We start from the raw sequence: 16165 nt of genomic DNA on the forward strand, positions 1-16165 counted from the left end.
CCTCCGAGGGGCGATTGGACGGCTGCTTCGTACGGCTGAAAGAAGCTTAGTCGGACCGCCGGGGGTTATCCTGCTAGAGGCGCAGACTCGGCCAGGGGGTGGGATGAGCTCAGGCCAATCTCTCAGGGCCATCCCCAGAAGAGAAGCCTTTTCCCGCTCTTGGATTATTTGGTTGTCCATGCGTCGTATTTCTCTTCCTCACAAACCGCTCAGAGTTGGTTCTTGGAGAGGATATGGATGCTTGCTGGTTCATCAGCAACGTCTCAACGTCTGTCAACGAAAAGAGTCGATAAAAGATCGATCTATACATCTCCAAGACTCGAACTTCTACGTAGTAAGCACTGCCTGCGGGCGTTGATGGACCATACCACCCCAGTCCACGTCGGCGACTACAGGGTATCGTGTGTTGATCTACTTCCCCTTTCAAAATTTCTGCATCTTGCCGCAGGCGCTGAGCAGAAACCTCCATCTTTTGATTTCGGAGTTCTTCAACATCCGGAAGAAAGCCTGTGGGTGATAAGTTGATAACCCCACAACTACGGAGTACACTGTTCCACCCTTTCGCCCAGAGATAGAGATGAAGATAGCCTTTCATCTCCTCTTCCCCTCTGTCTCCATAACGAACGTGGTCACGCACACACCAGTAACCACACACACCAACCAGCCTGGCAACGGGAGCGCCCATGCCCTCAAGAAGCGCGAGTTCCTGAGCAAACGGGCGGACGAGGCAGCCCAGCGGTCCAGCCCAGGAGAGAATAGAGATGGTGGTGCGGCGTGCGGCGTGCGGCGTGCCACCTTTCCATCCACGGGAAGGGCTTGCCGCTTCGGCCCTCTTGCTAAAAACGATCCCAGGCGCAATAAGGCGCCGCAACGGCGCGGTTGACTATGTCTGCTAGCTGGTCCCTTTCATTCAACCTTCTAATCCCGGACCCTTTGCTGGCGTTCACCTTGCCTTACTTTATACGGATGCCCATCTTGAATCTTGAAAAAGCAATTCGGTTTTCCCATTGACGAGGTAAACCTCAGATCTGGCGGCCATCGACAATTGAGAATGTGCGGAATCATGGATACGCTCAGCGTTGCAATAGGCAATCAATTGTAACCTCACAAATTCAGCCCGCAGGTCCGCTGTTCCCACAAACCCTGTTATTGGGTAAGTCGAATGTGGTAGCAATGTAGCATCCATGGGTGGCCCTTGTCAAACTGTGTCCCACAGCTGGTAAGCACTAGCAACCCAGAGAGCACAATGTCGTGATGCTCATTACTGAGTTGGCAATCTCTCTGCTTTGTCAACTTTGACTATACTACCCCATTGGTTCCTTTCCGCGGATCCAATTGTTCTGGGAAATCATTGATGCCAATCCATGAGGCAATGGTCCTTTTGAGGCAAGTTTTTCCCTCCTTAAGAGAGAGAGGCAGAGGGCGTGATAGATATCTTCTGCCCATCTCGTACCCGACTAAAAGAAGCGCATAAGAGCTGCCTGGGGCGATCCGCTCGCCTGCATGGTATCATTAACGCTTGTCTCTCCCGCAGAAGACGTATCCGGTGCCGGGATACATTGTGGCCAGAAATCACAAACATGTGTCTTTGCTGCGCCCAACTCTCCAACACCATGTCTCCCAAGGGGCAACGGCGCACAAACGCTCCTGTCAAGCTTTCGTGGCTGGGCCTTGTGCGATTCTTGGTGTGCTCCTCGCGGCTAACCCATGCGAAGGAAGCGCCAACTGGGAGCTATTTTACATGTTACTGCGTACGCTACGGAGTACAAGCTTCGTTTCTTAAAATCCTACGAACCACGGCAAATTTGAAAGGAGAGAACTTAGCGCCCACGTAGGCAACTGGAACCCTGCAAAGCCTCAGCCCATCAGCTCCATCACCAATGGTGGTTGGTCCCGTCTGAAGTTTCTTCTTCCTCACCTTCTTCTACTTGTCCTTGGCCCGTCAGCCATCCACCGGTGCCCGCAGCGGTGGTGGTCTCGACCCCGTTCTTCGGGACCCCTGCAATATCTATCTTCTTACATACGCGAGAGTGTGGTCGATTCAAGGATTGGATCCGGCGACCCGTGCTGGCCCCCCTCTACTAGTGTAGCAAGCTAGGTAGCCATGCCATGCCCTGCTCACTCTCACTCTCACCATCACGCTCATCACTCCGTGGTAACTCTTCGCCCAGACGTTGAAGAGAGTTCAACCATCAGCCCAAAGGATGGGTAACATGGGGGGCCATTGCCCGGGGTCAGATTTTACTGCAACGCTAGACTAACATGTCTTTCCACCCGTGGCCACTCCAGCTCCTTCGTTGATCTACCTCCTGCTCCTCCTCCTTCTCGATCCCAGCTCATGCTTCTCCCGTCCCGCACCTTGTCCAATCCTTCCGGCTCTTTTCTGGTGCCTGTCTGTCTGTCCCTCTCTCTCTGCCTCTTATGAGTACAGTCAAGTACTTAAAAATGGCTCCCAGGGTAAGTTCCCCGCTTGGTTGCTTTCCCCTTCCTCTTGGCTCTCCTTTCTCTCGGTTTTTCCCCATCTCTTTTGGTTTCTTCACAGCTTCACCAAAGATCTTATTCGATCCACCGAAAAACTGATCATGGCTACAACACAGCACCAGTACGATGAAGGCCCGGAGCTGGCACCTCAGCATCAGTACCCCGAGGTCTACCACCCGCCACCCCAGCAGTCGTACTCGGCCTCGCCACAGCCAGAACCCGTGACGCCGATGAAGCAGGAGGGCTCGACGTACGGGTACCCGGCCTCCGGCGTCGACCAGTCCGTCTACGGCGGCAACCAGTACCAGAACCACGCCGCCGGGGAGACTGCCCCTCAAAAGTCCAGAAAGACCGTCTGCGGCTGCACGTTCCTTGTCTTCCTCCTCTCCGTCATCATCGCCGTCTTGGCGGCCGCCGTCATCGGTCTTGCGGCCGGCACCGGCGTTGAGGCGAGCCGGGCCAACAACGCGATCCAGGAGCTGGCGGCCATGTCGGCGTCGGCGACGAGCGGCGGGACGACGGCGACGACGACGGTGACGGTGACGAGCGCCTCAGCGACGGCTACGGGGTTCAACGCCCTCACCAACGGCTGCACCGACTCGAGCGAGACGACGACTGGCCAGACGTACACGACTGACTTTTTCGGCAAGAAGACGTTCACCATGTACTGTAAGTAGTGCACCTGAGAGATCCCATCTCACTTTTTGCGCATTACTGACATGCCACCTCAAGGCAACAAAAACGCACCCAACTCGCCGTTGATGTCGCTCTTCACGGCAAACTTTGACAACTGCATGGACGCCTGCGCATCCTTCACAAACTACGAGCCCGGGTTCGAGGGCAACGCGTCGTGCACGGGTGTCAGCTTCATCCCGCTGTGGACGACGAGGGCGGGCGCCGTCGAGGGCAAGGCGCCGGGCAACTGCTACCTCAAGCCGGGGAACCAGACCAAGGGGAACTTGGAGACGCCCAATATCGGGACCGAGTGCCATGCCGCCATCATGAGCTGATTTTTTTTTGGTTCTCCATCAAACCTAATGAGAGTCAAGTCCAGGCCTCACTTGTAATTCGGGATGGCGTGGCGCGGGGCGTGTTTTGTTTCTCATTCTATATACCACTTATCTGGAAAAGATTATTACGTGTACTATGTGGACACAATTTTTGGGGCGTCAAAAGGATATTTAAAGCATATGGGCAGGGCAAACATACTTGCCTGGAAAGTCAAGTGGCATATGAGAGAATTCTTCCCTTCAGCCCACTGTGTCGACGCAAGTCTTACACGATGCTCCACGTGCAACAGCATATCTCACGCCTCGGGTGGTCTTTAGGGTGCATCGGATCAGATGATGGGAGTGATGCTTGAGTCTGTGATAAGGATATTTCCCGAATTTGCAACCATTCGTCGCATCGGATTGAATGAGAGCGAGTGGGAAGGAGTGAGATTTCGGTACGGCTCAGACAGGGTTCCAAGATACGACTTCAGAAGGAGGCCATTGGGAAGCCAGAAGCCGTCACGGAAAACGAAGCAACTTTCATACTAGAGACTTGGGGCTGTGTGTTATTTGGCATGCGGCATCTGAGGCATATGAGGCAGGCAAGTGTGCCCATGGAGAGAAGGATGCCACGGCCATAAGCTTTTCAGCTCAACTCATCATGATGAATAAGACAACAGCCTCACAAACTTCAATCGGTGCATCTTCTACAGCGTTAGGTTGAGTATGGAGAGTTCCCGCGGACTCTATAGTCGAACTCGTGAGCTCTTTATGTTTTCCAGCCGGTAGACTGGCCGCCATCAGAAACAGTCAGTGAGTATCGTCACAATCACATCATTAGATATCAATTCCATCGTCAATTCAAATTGCAGCTGAATAAAGGACGACCCAGGGAAACTTCTGATGATGGATTCAAGGAAGTGATTAGAATCATGTTACCATCCATTCCGTCCGACTCAGTTACTTTATTGCCGTGGCTTCGAGTTAAGGCGCGTCCATAGTGATGAATGGGAGCCGGTATATCATGTTGCGTGTATCAGATGTTTTCACATCCATTAGTAAGAAGTGAAGTATGTCGCATGTTCATCATCGAGTGCAGCGTACTCACGATCCCGTATCACATCGTAGCTTCTTTGGATTGAAATTGCTGCTTCGAGTTGAGCGCCAGCTTGGGGCATAGCATGAGCACTATGTATTCGAATCATGCGCCGTATCGTGTGATCTTCCTTGAAAGCCAGATTCCGTTGAAGCCTGTCTGTCATGACGGAAAGACTTCATCTTCGTTTTAAAATTAGCCATTTCTTGCTGCGTGGTCACTCTTATTCCAGACGCGTCGTAGGACGCTATCCCTCGCCATTCCTTTTCGAGGAGCTGAGCCCCCCGAAACTGGCTATCTCGTGGGCAAATGAGGACAGACATTCCACTTAGTTTGCATATGAGAAGCGCACTCACTAGAGCTAAACATTAAGTATTGCTAGAATGGGAGTGGCACTTGCCCGTGTTAGAATAACCCGACAAGGGTCTATCAAATATTTCCCCATCGGCAGGTGATAGCGCGATTCGCACGCAGACGAGCTGAACCAGACCCCCGGTATGGCCGGTCTCAGGCTCTCAGCTCAGGTCGATATTGACGTGTAAAGCCTTCATCAGCTCCAACGGAAGCCGCCACTGAAAGGTCTAGATTCGAGGTGAATGAGGAGAAAACGAGTCGCATATTCGTTGCTTGTCTAATTGCGTCGACGCAAGCCTGTCACAACAATGTACATAAAATGACGGCCGAATCCCTCGACGAACTCACCCAGCGGGCGGCTTGAGCATAAATCTTCTTCTCCTCATCGCATCTATATAATACCTTTATCGAAATTCCATCATGGTTGGATCACCTGCCACAAGACATCCTAACGGAGCCCGCCTCCTTGCCCTCGACGGAGGTGGCGTCCGCGGCGTCGTCTCCCTCATGATTCTACAAGAACTCATGCGCCGCGTCCAAGTGAGAAAGAAGCTGGAAAAGGAGCCTCTCCCCGTGGATTACTTTGAGCTCGCAGCCGGAACCAGCACAGGTGGCATCATCGGCATCATGCTGTTCCGACTTCGCATGACGGCCACCGAGGCCATTAAGCAGTACGACATCATTGCCACGGACGTCTTCAAGCCCAAGATATATGGCTGGAGCATTGGATTCCTCGGAGATACGCTCTCGTCCTGGGTTAACAATAGCAAGACCGTGGTGCAGAGTAGTCGTTTTGACGACGCGTCTTTGATCGCCGCCATCAATAGAGTTGTAGATGAACTCGGCTTGGACAAGGACGACAAGCGGTTGAAGGGGGAGGCTCTGCTTCAACATCCAGCAGCCGGCAAGTTGTAAGTCAATAAAAACTCCCATAACACCTCAGACTACGTCAAGATTCTAACGTTTGGAACCAAGGCTTGTATGCACAACGGCCCAAAACAGAGGCGAAACGGTTTTGATGAAGACGTACAAGAACACCAACATGTACACCAGTTCGACAGTAAACAACCTCATGAAGAGCCACGGAAACGAAATCACAATGAGTCTCGCGACGAGGGCAACTTCTGCCGCCCCGACGTACTTTCCCGAAGTCAAGTGGCCCGCGGGCGCAGAGAAGCCTCTCACGTTCTGGGACGGAGGACTCTTGAACAACAATCCCATCGATCAACTGTGGAACGCGCGGTACGATCTCGTTCAGCCGGGAGAAGCACAAGAAGGGGTCGAGGAGCCCAAGATCTCGTGCGTGATCAGTCTCGGCACGGGCTACAACAAGACGGAGTCGCCAAACGACTCTTGGTTCCGTCTCACGGGGGTCGCAGCGACGGTGATGGCGTTCGCCACCAATACGGAAGCCAAGGGTAAGGATTTTTCGAGGCACATGGCGGCGCTCAACAGCAGGCAAAAGGGCCCCAAGACGGCATATATCAGGTTCAACCCGACGCTCGGGGAAAACAAGATTGGTCTGGCGGACTATACGCAGATGACGCTGCTGAAGGAGCTTGCCACGAAGTACATCAACCAGGCCTCTGGGAATGAATATTTTGAGAGAGCGGTTGACGCGATTTGCTGTTAGAGTTAGCCTGTACATGAATGAACGTTAAGCAAGATTGAAACCAATGACTGCGAATGAATCGCACTTTCCAAAGCCTCGACATAAGACCATTTTCCTCGGTATTGTGTTTTGTTAGCTAGGCTCATCCGAGTCACTGCTGCAATGTCGATGGCCAAAACAACTTGGAGATACCTCCGCCTGGCCCGGGTGATTCATTCTTAGGATCGCCGGTCTCGCTTCTTTCTCGATCAAGTCCAAGGGGACCCCATGGGATAGTTGTGATCATGCCAAAACTTGATTTTCAATCCTAGAAATCCTTCCGGCCGAGTTATCCACTTCAAACCGCTACAGACCGATGGAAGCCATCTTCGGTCGGCTGAAGGGCCATCGCGCCGTAAGCTTTGACCCAGACAGTCCTCCGACTTCGCAGCCGCAATTGACAAAGGGTCCTAACAAGCGCCTTTGTTCGAGGCTCCGAGGCTCTCCTCATACGGCAGTGGAGTCCGGAGTGGGTGAGCAACCCGGGTCTAGCGCACGCCGAGAACTTGGACCGACGGAATGGGTGGGTGGTCGTTTCGCATCTCGAGTTCTCGACTCATCCCCCAGGCCGGGGGAGCGGTCAGCGGTCGTCGGGGGTGCGGCTGACGGGCGGGCTGGCTTGCAAGTTGCAATCAAGCATTTTTCATGCCCACATGGACATGGGAGAGCCGCGGAGAAACAGTCGCGGGAAGCCTGGGAACAAAACGCGGAATCGGCTTCGGCTTGAGACCGCACCTCCTTCTCATACCAAGTCTGATGGTGTCGGTCTTGATTGCCAAAAGTACCTGATAGTGGAAGGTCGCCTTTTCCACCTTTGACCGGCTAATTACTGCTGGCTGGGTAGATCCCATCTCTGCTCAGAGATTTTACAGGATTAACCTCTGTCATGGTCATATACCTCAACTCTGCTTCGACCTTGACTCACAAGCCGCTCATCTAGGTCCCGGCCGACATAACGACGTTGAAAGAAATCGTTGTGCATGGGTGTAAGACGGGAATGCGAGTCTCTACGCCCTTGGTGTCCTTCAAGAGCCAAGGCCGCAGTTGCTCGTGGCTTGAAGTGTGGTGTTCTGGGTGGATGGCTGCAGAAGGCGGGTCAATTATTAATACCGGTTACACAGGACCATGTTGAGAAGGACGACATTGGCTGAACAGCCTGGGTAGAAGCACCCCCGTAGGGTTGGCTATAGTGTTTAGCCTCAGCGTTTTCTGGTGTGAACGGCCTTACCGTCAGACGGACATGTTCAACACCCCCATTGACTAGTAGCGGAACATACCATGAGATGGGTAGGCTGCGGAGTAACCTACTGCAGGCAAAGTTGCCAAATAGAAGAGCGAGCCAATGCTGTGATCTTCAGCTTATCGGCTGAGAGCGACGAGTCCATTGCATCCTTTGCAACCACCTCAGCCTTCTGAAATGTAGAAACAGCATGATGGTTCTAGAAAGCACCCTGCAAATTGCCTTGCCATGCTGTATCCGTATGCGTCCTAGTACCAAAGTTCCCAAGGATCTGTTCTGTTCGTACTTACGATATCAACACCCTCCTCTTGTGTCGATTGGCGACGATGAATGAGTCTGCGCAACTTGAGTCTAAAGCGATATTATCCTTGGGAGCATCTGATGTTAAGGATCTTTTTATCTTGACTTAAATCCCACAATGACATGAGAAGCCGCCGGCCAACTGACGGCGCCCTATCTCAGCTACTACTGCTTACACTCCGCATCCCCTCCGCCAGAACGCGAACCAGCCTTTCCCATACGCAGACGCACAAGGAAGACGCCGGCGCAAGCGCAGACTCGTACGCAGTAGAGATGTGGGGGGTGATCCCTCCCCCCCCCGTCCGAAGGGTGTGCATAGTAAACTTGTCAAAAGACATGCGACTTGCGCCCTTCTGATGACACGACCCATTGTAATCCCGGTCTGGCGAGCCAACCATTGGTGACTCCGACTTGGACGCTTCCTCGAACGCCAGAATCCATCTGGCTTGATCCGATCTACTGAGCGAGGAGGATAGTCCTTTTGAATAAAAGATTTCGTCGCCTGGAACTCGTCTGTCCCGACTTGTACCCTTTTCTTTCTTATACCTTTTTTTCAATTTGCCTCCGTGGGACTTTTGGATTTGTCACAGACTCCAAAGAGCCCGGGCCTATTCACCATCTCGACCGTTCTTGGTTGTCAACTTGTCGTTCAAGAAGATTACACGGAGCGGGGCTCACCGACGCCCTTCCGGTCTCTTTGACGACTGACAAGCACCATCGACATCGACGCGACACATTGGAGCACCACTACGCCCTATCGATCTGCAATTCCATCTGCAGGAGATCTCTCCCATGCCATTCACGCCCTTCAGGAAGTTTTCCAAATCAGCCCGCGCCCTTCATTAAGGGCCAGTCAGTACAATGACAACCATCCCCGAGGACACGGGCATGGACGAATTCGTCAACTGGGAGGCTGCCGCTACCGAGGTGGGCAACATCTTCAACATGCCCACTCAGGACGTGCCACCCACCGACCCCAATCTGGACTTGGTTTTGGAGAATGCCGACGATGACGATTTCGGATTCGTCGCCCTTGAGCACTTCTCTGGGGATCTTGCACCACCAGGAGCTGGTCTGACTGATGGCAACCCCCTCGAACTGATTGACACGCAACTGTCCAGCGCCCAGGAGGACTGGTGGTTCGCTCCCGAAACCCCATGCAACAACTGCATCCTTGGTGGCTATTCGTGCAAACAGATCAAGGAGGGAAAGTTCAAGTCATACTGTACTTCCTGTGTTGCTCTTCGCAGCGAGTGCAGCTTGGCCGAGCACTTGCCTGGCGGCCTGGCCGACCTCGACACATCTGATGCCATCCCTTCCCAAAACCCCTGGCCCATCATGGGTGACCATCCGCGCGCCGTTCAGGAAGATGACCACATGGACCTGCTATCATCTCTGAACGCTTGGCCGGCGATGGGTGATCATCCTCGTGGCACTCTTGAGGACAACGTTATTGCTGCTGGTCTGCCCGAGACATCGGCACCAGATCTACTTAGAGGTATGACCGCCTCAGCCGAGCAGCCTGCCGTGGAGATTGCCCAAGCCAAAACAGCTACTCCGGCCAAAGTTGGCGCTCGTTTCTCTCGCGAGTCTGTCCGTATCTTGAAAAACTGGCTTTCCACCCACACACGTCACCCCTATCCGAGTGACGAAGAGAAAGAGATGCTTCAGCGCCAGACTGGTCTCAACAAAACTCAGATCACCAACTGGCTTGCCAATGCCCGTCGTAGGGGTAAAACGCAAGCTCCTCGCTCTACTTCTCCCCACCCGCGTAGCTACAGCGGTGCCATCGACATTCCTCAGAGACGAGGAACTCCGGCGCCGGACGGCAGAGTGCGCAACATGAATCCCTTGGAGCGTTGGGTTGACTCCCCGCCCGAAAACGAACCCGCTACTGTCTCTGCCATTGCTTTGGCCGTTGCTTCTAGTTCTAGAACATCATCATCAGGTATGACTCTTCCCATCTGACTGAACAACATGCATCATGAAGCTAACCTCCTTCCAGGTCTTACGAGCCCGTATAGCTTCAACTTCACCGACGACGGATCGGGCAAATCTCTCTGCAATGCTTCCTCCGCCAGCTCTCTCGGAACGTCCCATGGAACGTCCCACTCCAGTGGCGGCTCATTCGCGTCTGCCTACTCCCATGCCTCTCGTGGCTCATTCGGGTCCTTTGGGTCTTTCAACCGCGGCCGTAGGCGCCGCAGGAGGCGAGTCGGCACCAAGGTCGAAGAGAAGACTGCTCTCGCCGCTCCTCCCAAAACCTTCCAGTGTACATTCTGTACCGAAAGTTTCAGGACCAAGCACGACTGGCAACGGCACGAGAAGTCTCTCCATCTTTCCCTCGAGAGGTGGGTGTGTGCCCCCGACGGGCCTGTAGCAGTCAACCCGGCGACAAATCAGCTCGCCTGCGTGTTCTGTGGGGAGGCCAACCCCGACAACGCCCATGTTGAGAGTCACAATCATTCGGCATGCCAGGAGCGGCTGCTCCAAGAGAGATGCTTCTACAGAAAGGATCATCTGAATCAGCACTTGCGCCTCGTCCACGACTGCAAGTTTGTCGATTGGTCCATGAAGGCCTGGAAGGTCGCTACGCCAGAGATTCGGTCACGATGCGGTTTCTGCGGCGTGGTCTTGGACAGCTGGGGTTCGCGAGTGGAACACATTGCCAACCATTACCGTAGTGACGGAAATACCATGGCGGACTGGAAGGGTGACTGGGGTTTTGAAGCACCGGTGCTCGAGATGGTCGAGAACTCGATCCCGCCATGTATGCACCGACCCCTAAGCTATCCCGTAGACAAGCTCCCAAAGTCTAACTTGTGGTAATACAGATCTCATTGACAATGAGCGCAACTCGCCCTATCCGTACAAAGCCAGTGGCGCCCCAGCCGAGACCCCTCGCAACGCGTACGAGCTGATCAAAATCGAGCTGGCATACTTTATGCAGAACCACTACGATAAGCACCAGACCCTACCGGACGACCGACAGATGCAGCTGGAAGCCTGTCGTATCATTTTCGCCTCTGAAATACTGTCGATCCGGGAAATCTCGTCCGAATTCTCCTGGCTGCGTGATCTGATCATGTCAGACGAGGAAGTCAAACTATCAGCCAAATACGGTCCTATTCGTCAAGCGGCTGAGAACAGGCTGTCTTCCTTGAAACTAGCCTCCAAAGATACCATTTTCCAGACTTGTCCTTTGGAAAATCAGCTTCACGAGTTCGTTAGAGCGAAGAGGCTACTGGGCCTCACCGCCATGGATGATGAGCTTCAGCAAACGGCAGCAGAGATTGTTGGACGTGTTGAGGAAGTCTCGATCAGTCCTTCGGATCACATTGCCAGTTGGCTCGTAAGATGCATCTTCTCCTCGACCAACTGGCTCGCCAATTTCCGGCAACGAGCCCATCTTCCCCGAACCGAGGACATCGTGGTGGTCAACGAGCGATCGACGGATACCACCAAAATCGACTCGACTATCCACAACTACAGCAGGCTGGAACACTCCCTGGCGGACTTCATGGACAAGCAGAGGGCTTTGGGGATCGAACCGGATGACGCAGCCCTGCAGCGCGAGGCCAGGATGGTCATTTACGAATTCGACGACGGCTGGAACCAGACCGCAGCCGACAACTTGGAGTGGCTCGCGGCCTTCAGACAACGCCACCAGCCCGTCTCTGCGTCGGGGTCGAGTATGACCACCTCGCCAGAGTCTCAGGGCCAACAATCGCTGCAGCATTCTGGCTCCGGTATTTCGCCTGTCAACTTCCAAGCTAACCTGCCTTCCTTCTTAACGGCCGACACGGCTCCGGCCTATCTGCCACCCGATCAGGCTGCACTGCCTCGTGGCGTCAAGACGGGTCCGTTCTTCTTGAACGACGCAAACTGCTACCGCCGTTTGGCGCGTACGTTGAAGAAATACACGGTGGCGGCCATGTCGGCTGATAACCCCCACCAGCATACGCCGTCCGATGCCGAGCTACAACTCCAAGCACGCCTCATTCTATACGATGAGTAAGTTTCAACCCGGAGACCACAAGATACAAAGTACCGTGTAGCTAACCAAAGCCCCAACAGTGACGACCCATGGAACCAAACCGCAGCCGATAACGCAGAATGGCTGCGCCGCTTCAAGAGAGATGCAGGTATCATCGCGGAGCCCGGCCCCGGCCTCCCGCCCGGCGACGCTTGGTCCCTCGAGCAAGGCGGCACGGGCTTCGCGCCGCCCTATGCCTTCCCCAAGGGCGACATGGCCCCCTTTAGCGAGAAGACGACCGAGGTGCCGATCCGCAATGTCAAGTTCTTCCAGACGGATTCCACCATAACCAACAAGTACCTCGAGACCTTCAAGACGCGGTACCCGAAGCCCGCCACCATCTTTTGCGCGCGCGAGCTCGAGGACGGGCTGATCAAGTTTGTCGAGTCGGAGATTAGTCTGACGGGGTCGTTCCCCGACGACGAGGCGATCCGGGTCAAGGCGAGGATGATTCTCAACTCGGCCGAGACGGCCGCGGACGACCCTGTGTTGTTGGGCAAGTTCAAGGGGTGGATGATGACGAGGGGCCAGATTCCGGGCCGGCAGCAGCAGCAGGCGCCCGTGCTTGTCCGTCCGCAGCCGAGGCCGCTGCCCACGCCGGCGTCGACGGCGACGGCGACTTCTGCCCCGACGGTGTCGCCCGCTCCCGCTGTTGCATCCTCGGGCACCCCCGGACTGACGCTGTCGGACGCGGAGATGAATGATATCTTGCAGGATATGAACTTTGACCTGAGTGCGGCTGACTTGGAGGGTCTTGACGTGGCCATGGGGATGGATTTCGGAACCGGCGCGGGGCCTGCGTGATAATAGACCTAGAGGTGGCGGGCGCAACTTCTCTGCTACGTTCTCTACACATGACTCTACGACGGACTATCCTATAATTGAAAAAAATCACAGGCAGACGGCCCGATGTTCAACAGGGTCGATGAAAGAAAAGTAAACGGAACGGGATCACAGGAACGGGATGACGGGCGTTTGGTTACGTTTGTTGGTTTTTGAGCTTGTATACCCAATAAAATCTCATCTTACATCATGAAACTAGATCTTCCCATGTGGCTTTGGGTCTCTGCTCTCATCTCCAGCCAGCCATAAAGTGTTCATTCTCTTAGATTGTTTTCATGTCTACTGCCCCCATCTTTTTCGCAGCCCTCCCTCCGGACGAAGACAATGAGAGGAAAGGCGCTGGTAACTCAATGTTCATGTACAGCGTATCAGGCCCATGATATTCGAGAAGGAGTAGGCATAGAGTGTACGAGATATCTTTTCTCCCCTTAGCACAGAAGTGGCTTGGTGTAGGTTGGTAGATCATGGACGGCACTAAGAGCACACTGTGTCTCAGACTGTACTCGTCTCACCCAACGACGCGAATTTGTTAAGAGACAGGCCGCACTGGAACCGAAATGCTTATCCGTTATGCTCAGACAGTTAACATAACGCATGTTATGACACTGTACAGCGTCCCTCATCGCTCAACGACATGCTTACACCTCATCATCCGCTCCTGAAGTTCAATCATTACTTTCTCTCCACGAATCACCTCACTGCAACTCGCCAAGTCAATTCAAATCACAATTCTCAGGGGTACTGCGCAGCATCACAAATTTACTCATCACCGTCATAGGAAACCTCTTGGCAGTGGAGCAGCACACAATGAGCTCGGCTGTCCCCACGACTTACAGCAACCGCCCCAGAACGCGGCAACGACTCCCCAAGGCACCTCCCGCCCTGGACGTGCCAAATATCGACGAAGACGCACCGGAGAGGAAGCGGGTGTTGAATGTTTTGGCCCAGCGCAGATACCGTACGTTGTCTTGCTTTTCACCGCCTCGCCGGAAACTCCCATCGTTTGGTCAGATGCACTCTACTGCATGGCGCATCGTTGTCACATCTCGACTGCATCAAAAGGGACTCACAAGATTACTTACTCTGAAAGGATAGGCGAACGCAAGAAACAAGACCGCCTCGCCAGGGAGAAGAGGCGCGCCGATGGCCCAGAGCATCGGGTGTCTGAGACATGCGTCGACCACGGCGGCTCTCCTCCTCCGGCAGCGGCTGCTGCTGCTCCACCCGTTCCTGATGCCGTCGACCCGATTGAGCAGGCTGCAGACCGCCGCCTTCCATTGAACGCTGACCCGGATGGCGGCGCTACTGTGGGATTCAATCTGGACGCATCTACGGCGTGGCCAGCCGATCTCTCAGACGACAGCTCGATATCGGAGCTGCTGTACGGCACGAACCTACCAATGTTCGACCACGGCTCAGACAGCGGCGAGACTACGATGACGGTCCTGCCCAGTCCGCCTTCGACCATCGACCCAGCGTCCCTCATGGACAGCGGCGCGTCCCTCTCGCCGTCAGAGTTCTCCGACAGCTACCTCCTGCCCCTGAGCGACCTAAAGCTCCTCACCGGACTGCTGCGAGTGGCCACGCGACTGGGCTCCGAATCCGTCATGTGGGATCCGGCGGCGACGTCGCCGTTCAATGTGGGCGCGGGCACACCGGTCGAGCAGCTGCCCGCAACGTGGAAGCCGACGGCGGCGCAGGTGCTGGTGCCTCACCACCCCATCATGGATTTCTTGCCGTGGCCCGACGTTCGTGATCGGATCATCAACCTGTTCAGTCTACCTGACGGGGCGAGACCGCCTGCGGCTCGGGGCCAGCTGGGCCTGGTCAACTTTGCGTACGACCTGGAGGATTCTAGCGAAGGGGCGCGTATATGGGGTGGGGACCCGTATGATGCGTCGAGCTGGGAGGTTGGTCAGGTACTGTTTGAGAGGTGGTGGTTCTTGTTTGATAGGAGTGTTATTGCTCAGAGCAATAGGTGGCGGTCATTAAGGGGTGCCAAGGCATTGGAGATGCGGCCGGGCAGTGTGGTTGACTTGACTGATGCCGTTTAAGCGTCTTGCAGGTCGCAGGCATATAGAGTGCATTTAGACCGACTGAGAGGCGAAATCAAGAGTCCAACCAATACTATTGGCATAACCACTACTTGAGTATTGCCGAGGATTAGTCTGGACTCACCCGTGAACTCTTGACACCCCAGTCGGAGAAAGTGAAGCTCCGTTCACTTTGAGAAAAGTCCGTTGCCACAGTCAATGCCGGGTTCGAGCTGGGACTTGCTAGGCATCAGCATCAAGCTCGCATCTCTCTACGAACGAACGGATGGGCCAGAAGAAGCATGCGCAGCCGGACTGAGGTTAGATGCGCGACATGCAGCAGACGGGCGGCCGGGCTAGTGCATGTAGTCGCGGAAGGCGAGATGCTTGGCCGGAGCTTATTGGCTTCGCTTGGAAGCAAAATGCGGGAGCAAGTCAGTCGCTCCGAAATTTGAACGTTCCGCAGGGAGAGCAAAATGGTGTTGCTGAACTCTCAGTGGCCGATCTGAGAGAAGCGTCGCGCGTACTGTGTTGTCCTGTGCGTTACAAACTACTTCGGAGCTTTGCGCCGTTGTCACCGTCGGACTCGGTTGCAGTGATCCGGGGATATCGGTCGTTGGTGTGACGGGGGGTTTTACTGCGATGGCCCGATGTAGTATCAAAAGCTTCCCGATGCACCAACTTTATCCAGTCGAGAGGCATGGCACAGAATCCCATCCCTTGTTTTACAGGACTTCTGCCTCTGCCATGTGGGTGACTGACCGCAACTGAATGTGACCAACGATCGCCATTCCGAAAAAGGGTTCCCGGGATGTACTGCCCAACAAGCCTTTGCGGCGACTTGATTTATACTTTTGGGCGAAGGAACTTGGTGTTTTGATCTCCCCGTTTTTCCCGGTTTCCCGTTTCCTGTTTCCCGAGATTTGGGAAACCGTTTTGTTGGTTTAGAGAAACTTGAGCCAACGGGTTGCAGGCGTTTCAGCGAGAGATCCGCCAATCATACTAGTTGACAAACCCCATCTGTGTGCAATCACGTAATACGTGGTAGAAACTAAAACAAAAAAGATCGAGTAGCAGAAGGGTGCGGTATCTGGAGAAATGGAGACCCTTCTTGGAGCTACGCAGTATGGAGGCTCTTG

The 16165-nt window shown here is 54.4% G+C and overlaps 7 protein-coding genes across 7 annotated transcripts; 6 read left to right on the forward strand and 1 right to left on the reverse strand.

The window, feature by feature from the left end:
- Positions 1 to 109: 109 nt before the first annotated feature.
- Positions 110 to 685, reverse strand: CLUP02_17455 (uncharacterized protein; the record flags this gene model as incomplete). Its single annotated transcript, XM_049296365.1, has 1 exon — positions 110 to 685. One exon carries the CDS (start codon positions 683 to 685, stop codon positions 110 to 112), a length of 576 nt encoding a protein of 191 aa, XP_049137589.1.
- Positions 578 to 883, forward strand: CLUP02_17456 (uncharacterized protein; the record flags this gene model as incomplete). Its single annotated transcript, XM_049296366.1, has 1 exon — positions 578 to 883. The coding sequence occupies one exon, from the start codon at positions 578 to 580 to the stop codon at positions 881 to 883; it is 306 nt and encodes a 101-aa protein (XP_049137590.1).
- Positions 884 to 1880: 997 nt separating this feature from the next.
- Positions 1881 to 3491, forward strand: CLUP02_17457 (uncharacterized protein; the record flags this gene model as incomplete). The annotated part of the gene is made up of 3 exons (XM_049296367.1): positions 1881 to 1886; positions 2457 to 3150; positions 3214 to 3491. The coding sequence occupies 3 exons, from the start codon at positions 1881 to 1883 to the stop codon at positions 3489 to 3491; spliced, it is 978 nt and encodes a 325-aa protein (XP_049137591.1).
- A 1852-nt stretch (positions 3492 to 5343) lies between these two features.
- Positions 5344 to 6556, forward strand: CLUP02_17458 (uncharacterized protein; the record flags this gene model as incomplete). Its single annotated transcript, XM_049296368.1, has 2 exons — positions 5344 to 5834; positions 5899 to 6556. The coding sequence occupies 2 exons, from the start codon at positions 5344 to 5346 to the stop codon at positions 6554 to 6556; spliced, it is 1149 nt and encodes a 382-aa protein (XP_049137592.1).
- Positions 6557 to 8237: 1681 nt separating this feature from the next.
- Positions 8238 to 8471, forward strand: CLUP02_17459 (uncharacterized protein; the record flags this gene model as incomplete). Its single annotated transcript, XM_049296369.1, has 1 exon — positions 8238 to 8471. One exon carries the CDS (start codon positions 8238 to 8240, stop codon positions 8469 to 8471), a length of 234 nt encoding a protein of 77 aa, XP_049137593.1.
- Positions 8472 to 8975: 504 nt separating this feature from the next.
- Positions 8976 to 12954, forward strand: CLUP02_17460 (uncharacterized protein; the record flags this gene model as incomplete). Its single annotated transcript, XM_049296370.1, has 4 exons — positions 8976 to 10062; positions 10120 to 10884; positions 10949 to 12128; positions 12192 to 12954. 4 exons carry the CDS (start codon positions 8976 to 8978, stop codon positions 12952 to 12954), a joined length of 3795 nt encoding a protein of 1264 aa, XP_049137594.1.
- Positions 12955 to 13800: 846 nt separating this feature from the next.
- On the forward strand, positions 13801 to 15047 carry CLUP02_17461 (uncharacterized protein; the record flags this gene model as incomplete). Its single annotated transcript, XM_049296371.1, has 2 exons — positions 13801 to 13951; positions 14089 to 15047. The coding sequence occupies 2 exons, from the start codon at positions 13801 to 13803 to the stop codon at positions 15045 to 15047; spliced, it is 1110 nt and encodes a 369-aa protein (XP_049137595.1).
- Between the last annotated feature and the right edge of the window lie 1118 nt (positions 15048 to 16165).

This window comes from Colletotrichum lupini, chromosome 10, assembly GCF_023278565.1.
Source record: "Colletotrichum lupini chromosome 10, complete sequence".
Taxonomy (NCBI): domain Eukaryota; kingdom Fungi; phylum Ascomycota; class Sordariomycetes; order Glomerellales; family Glomerellaceae; genus Colletotrichum; species Colletotrichum lupini.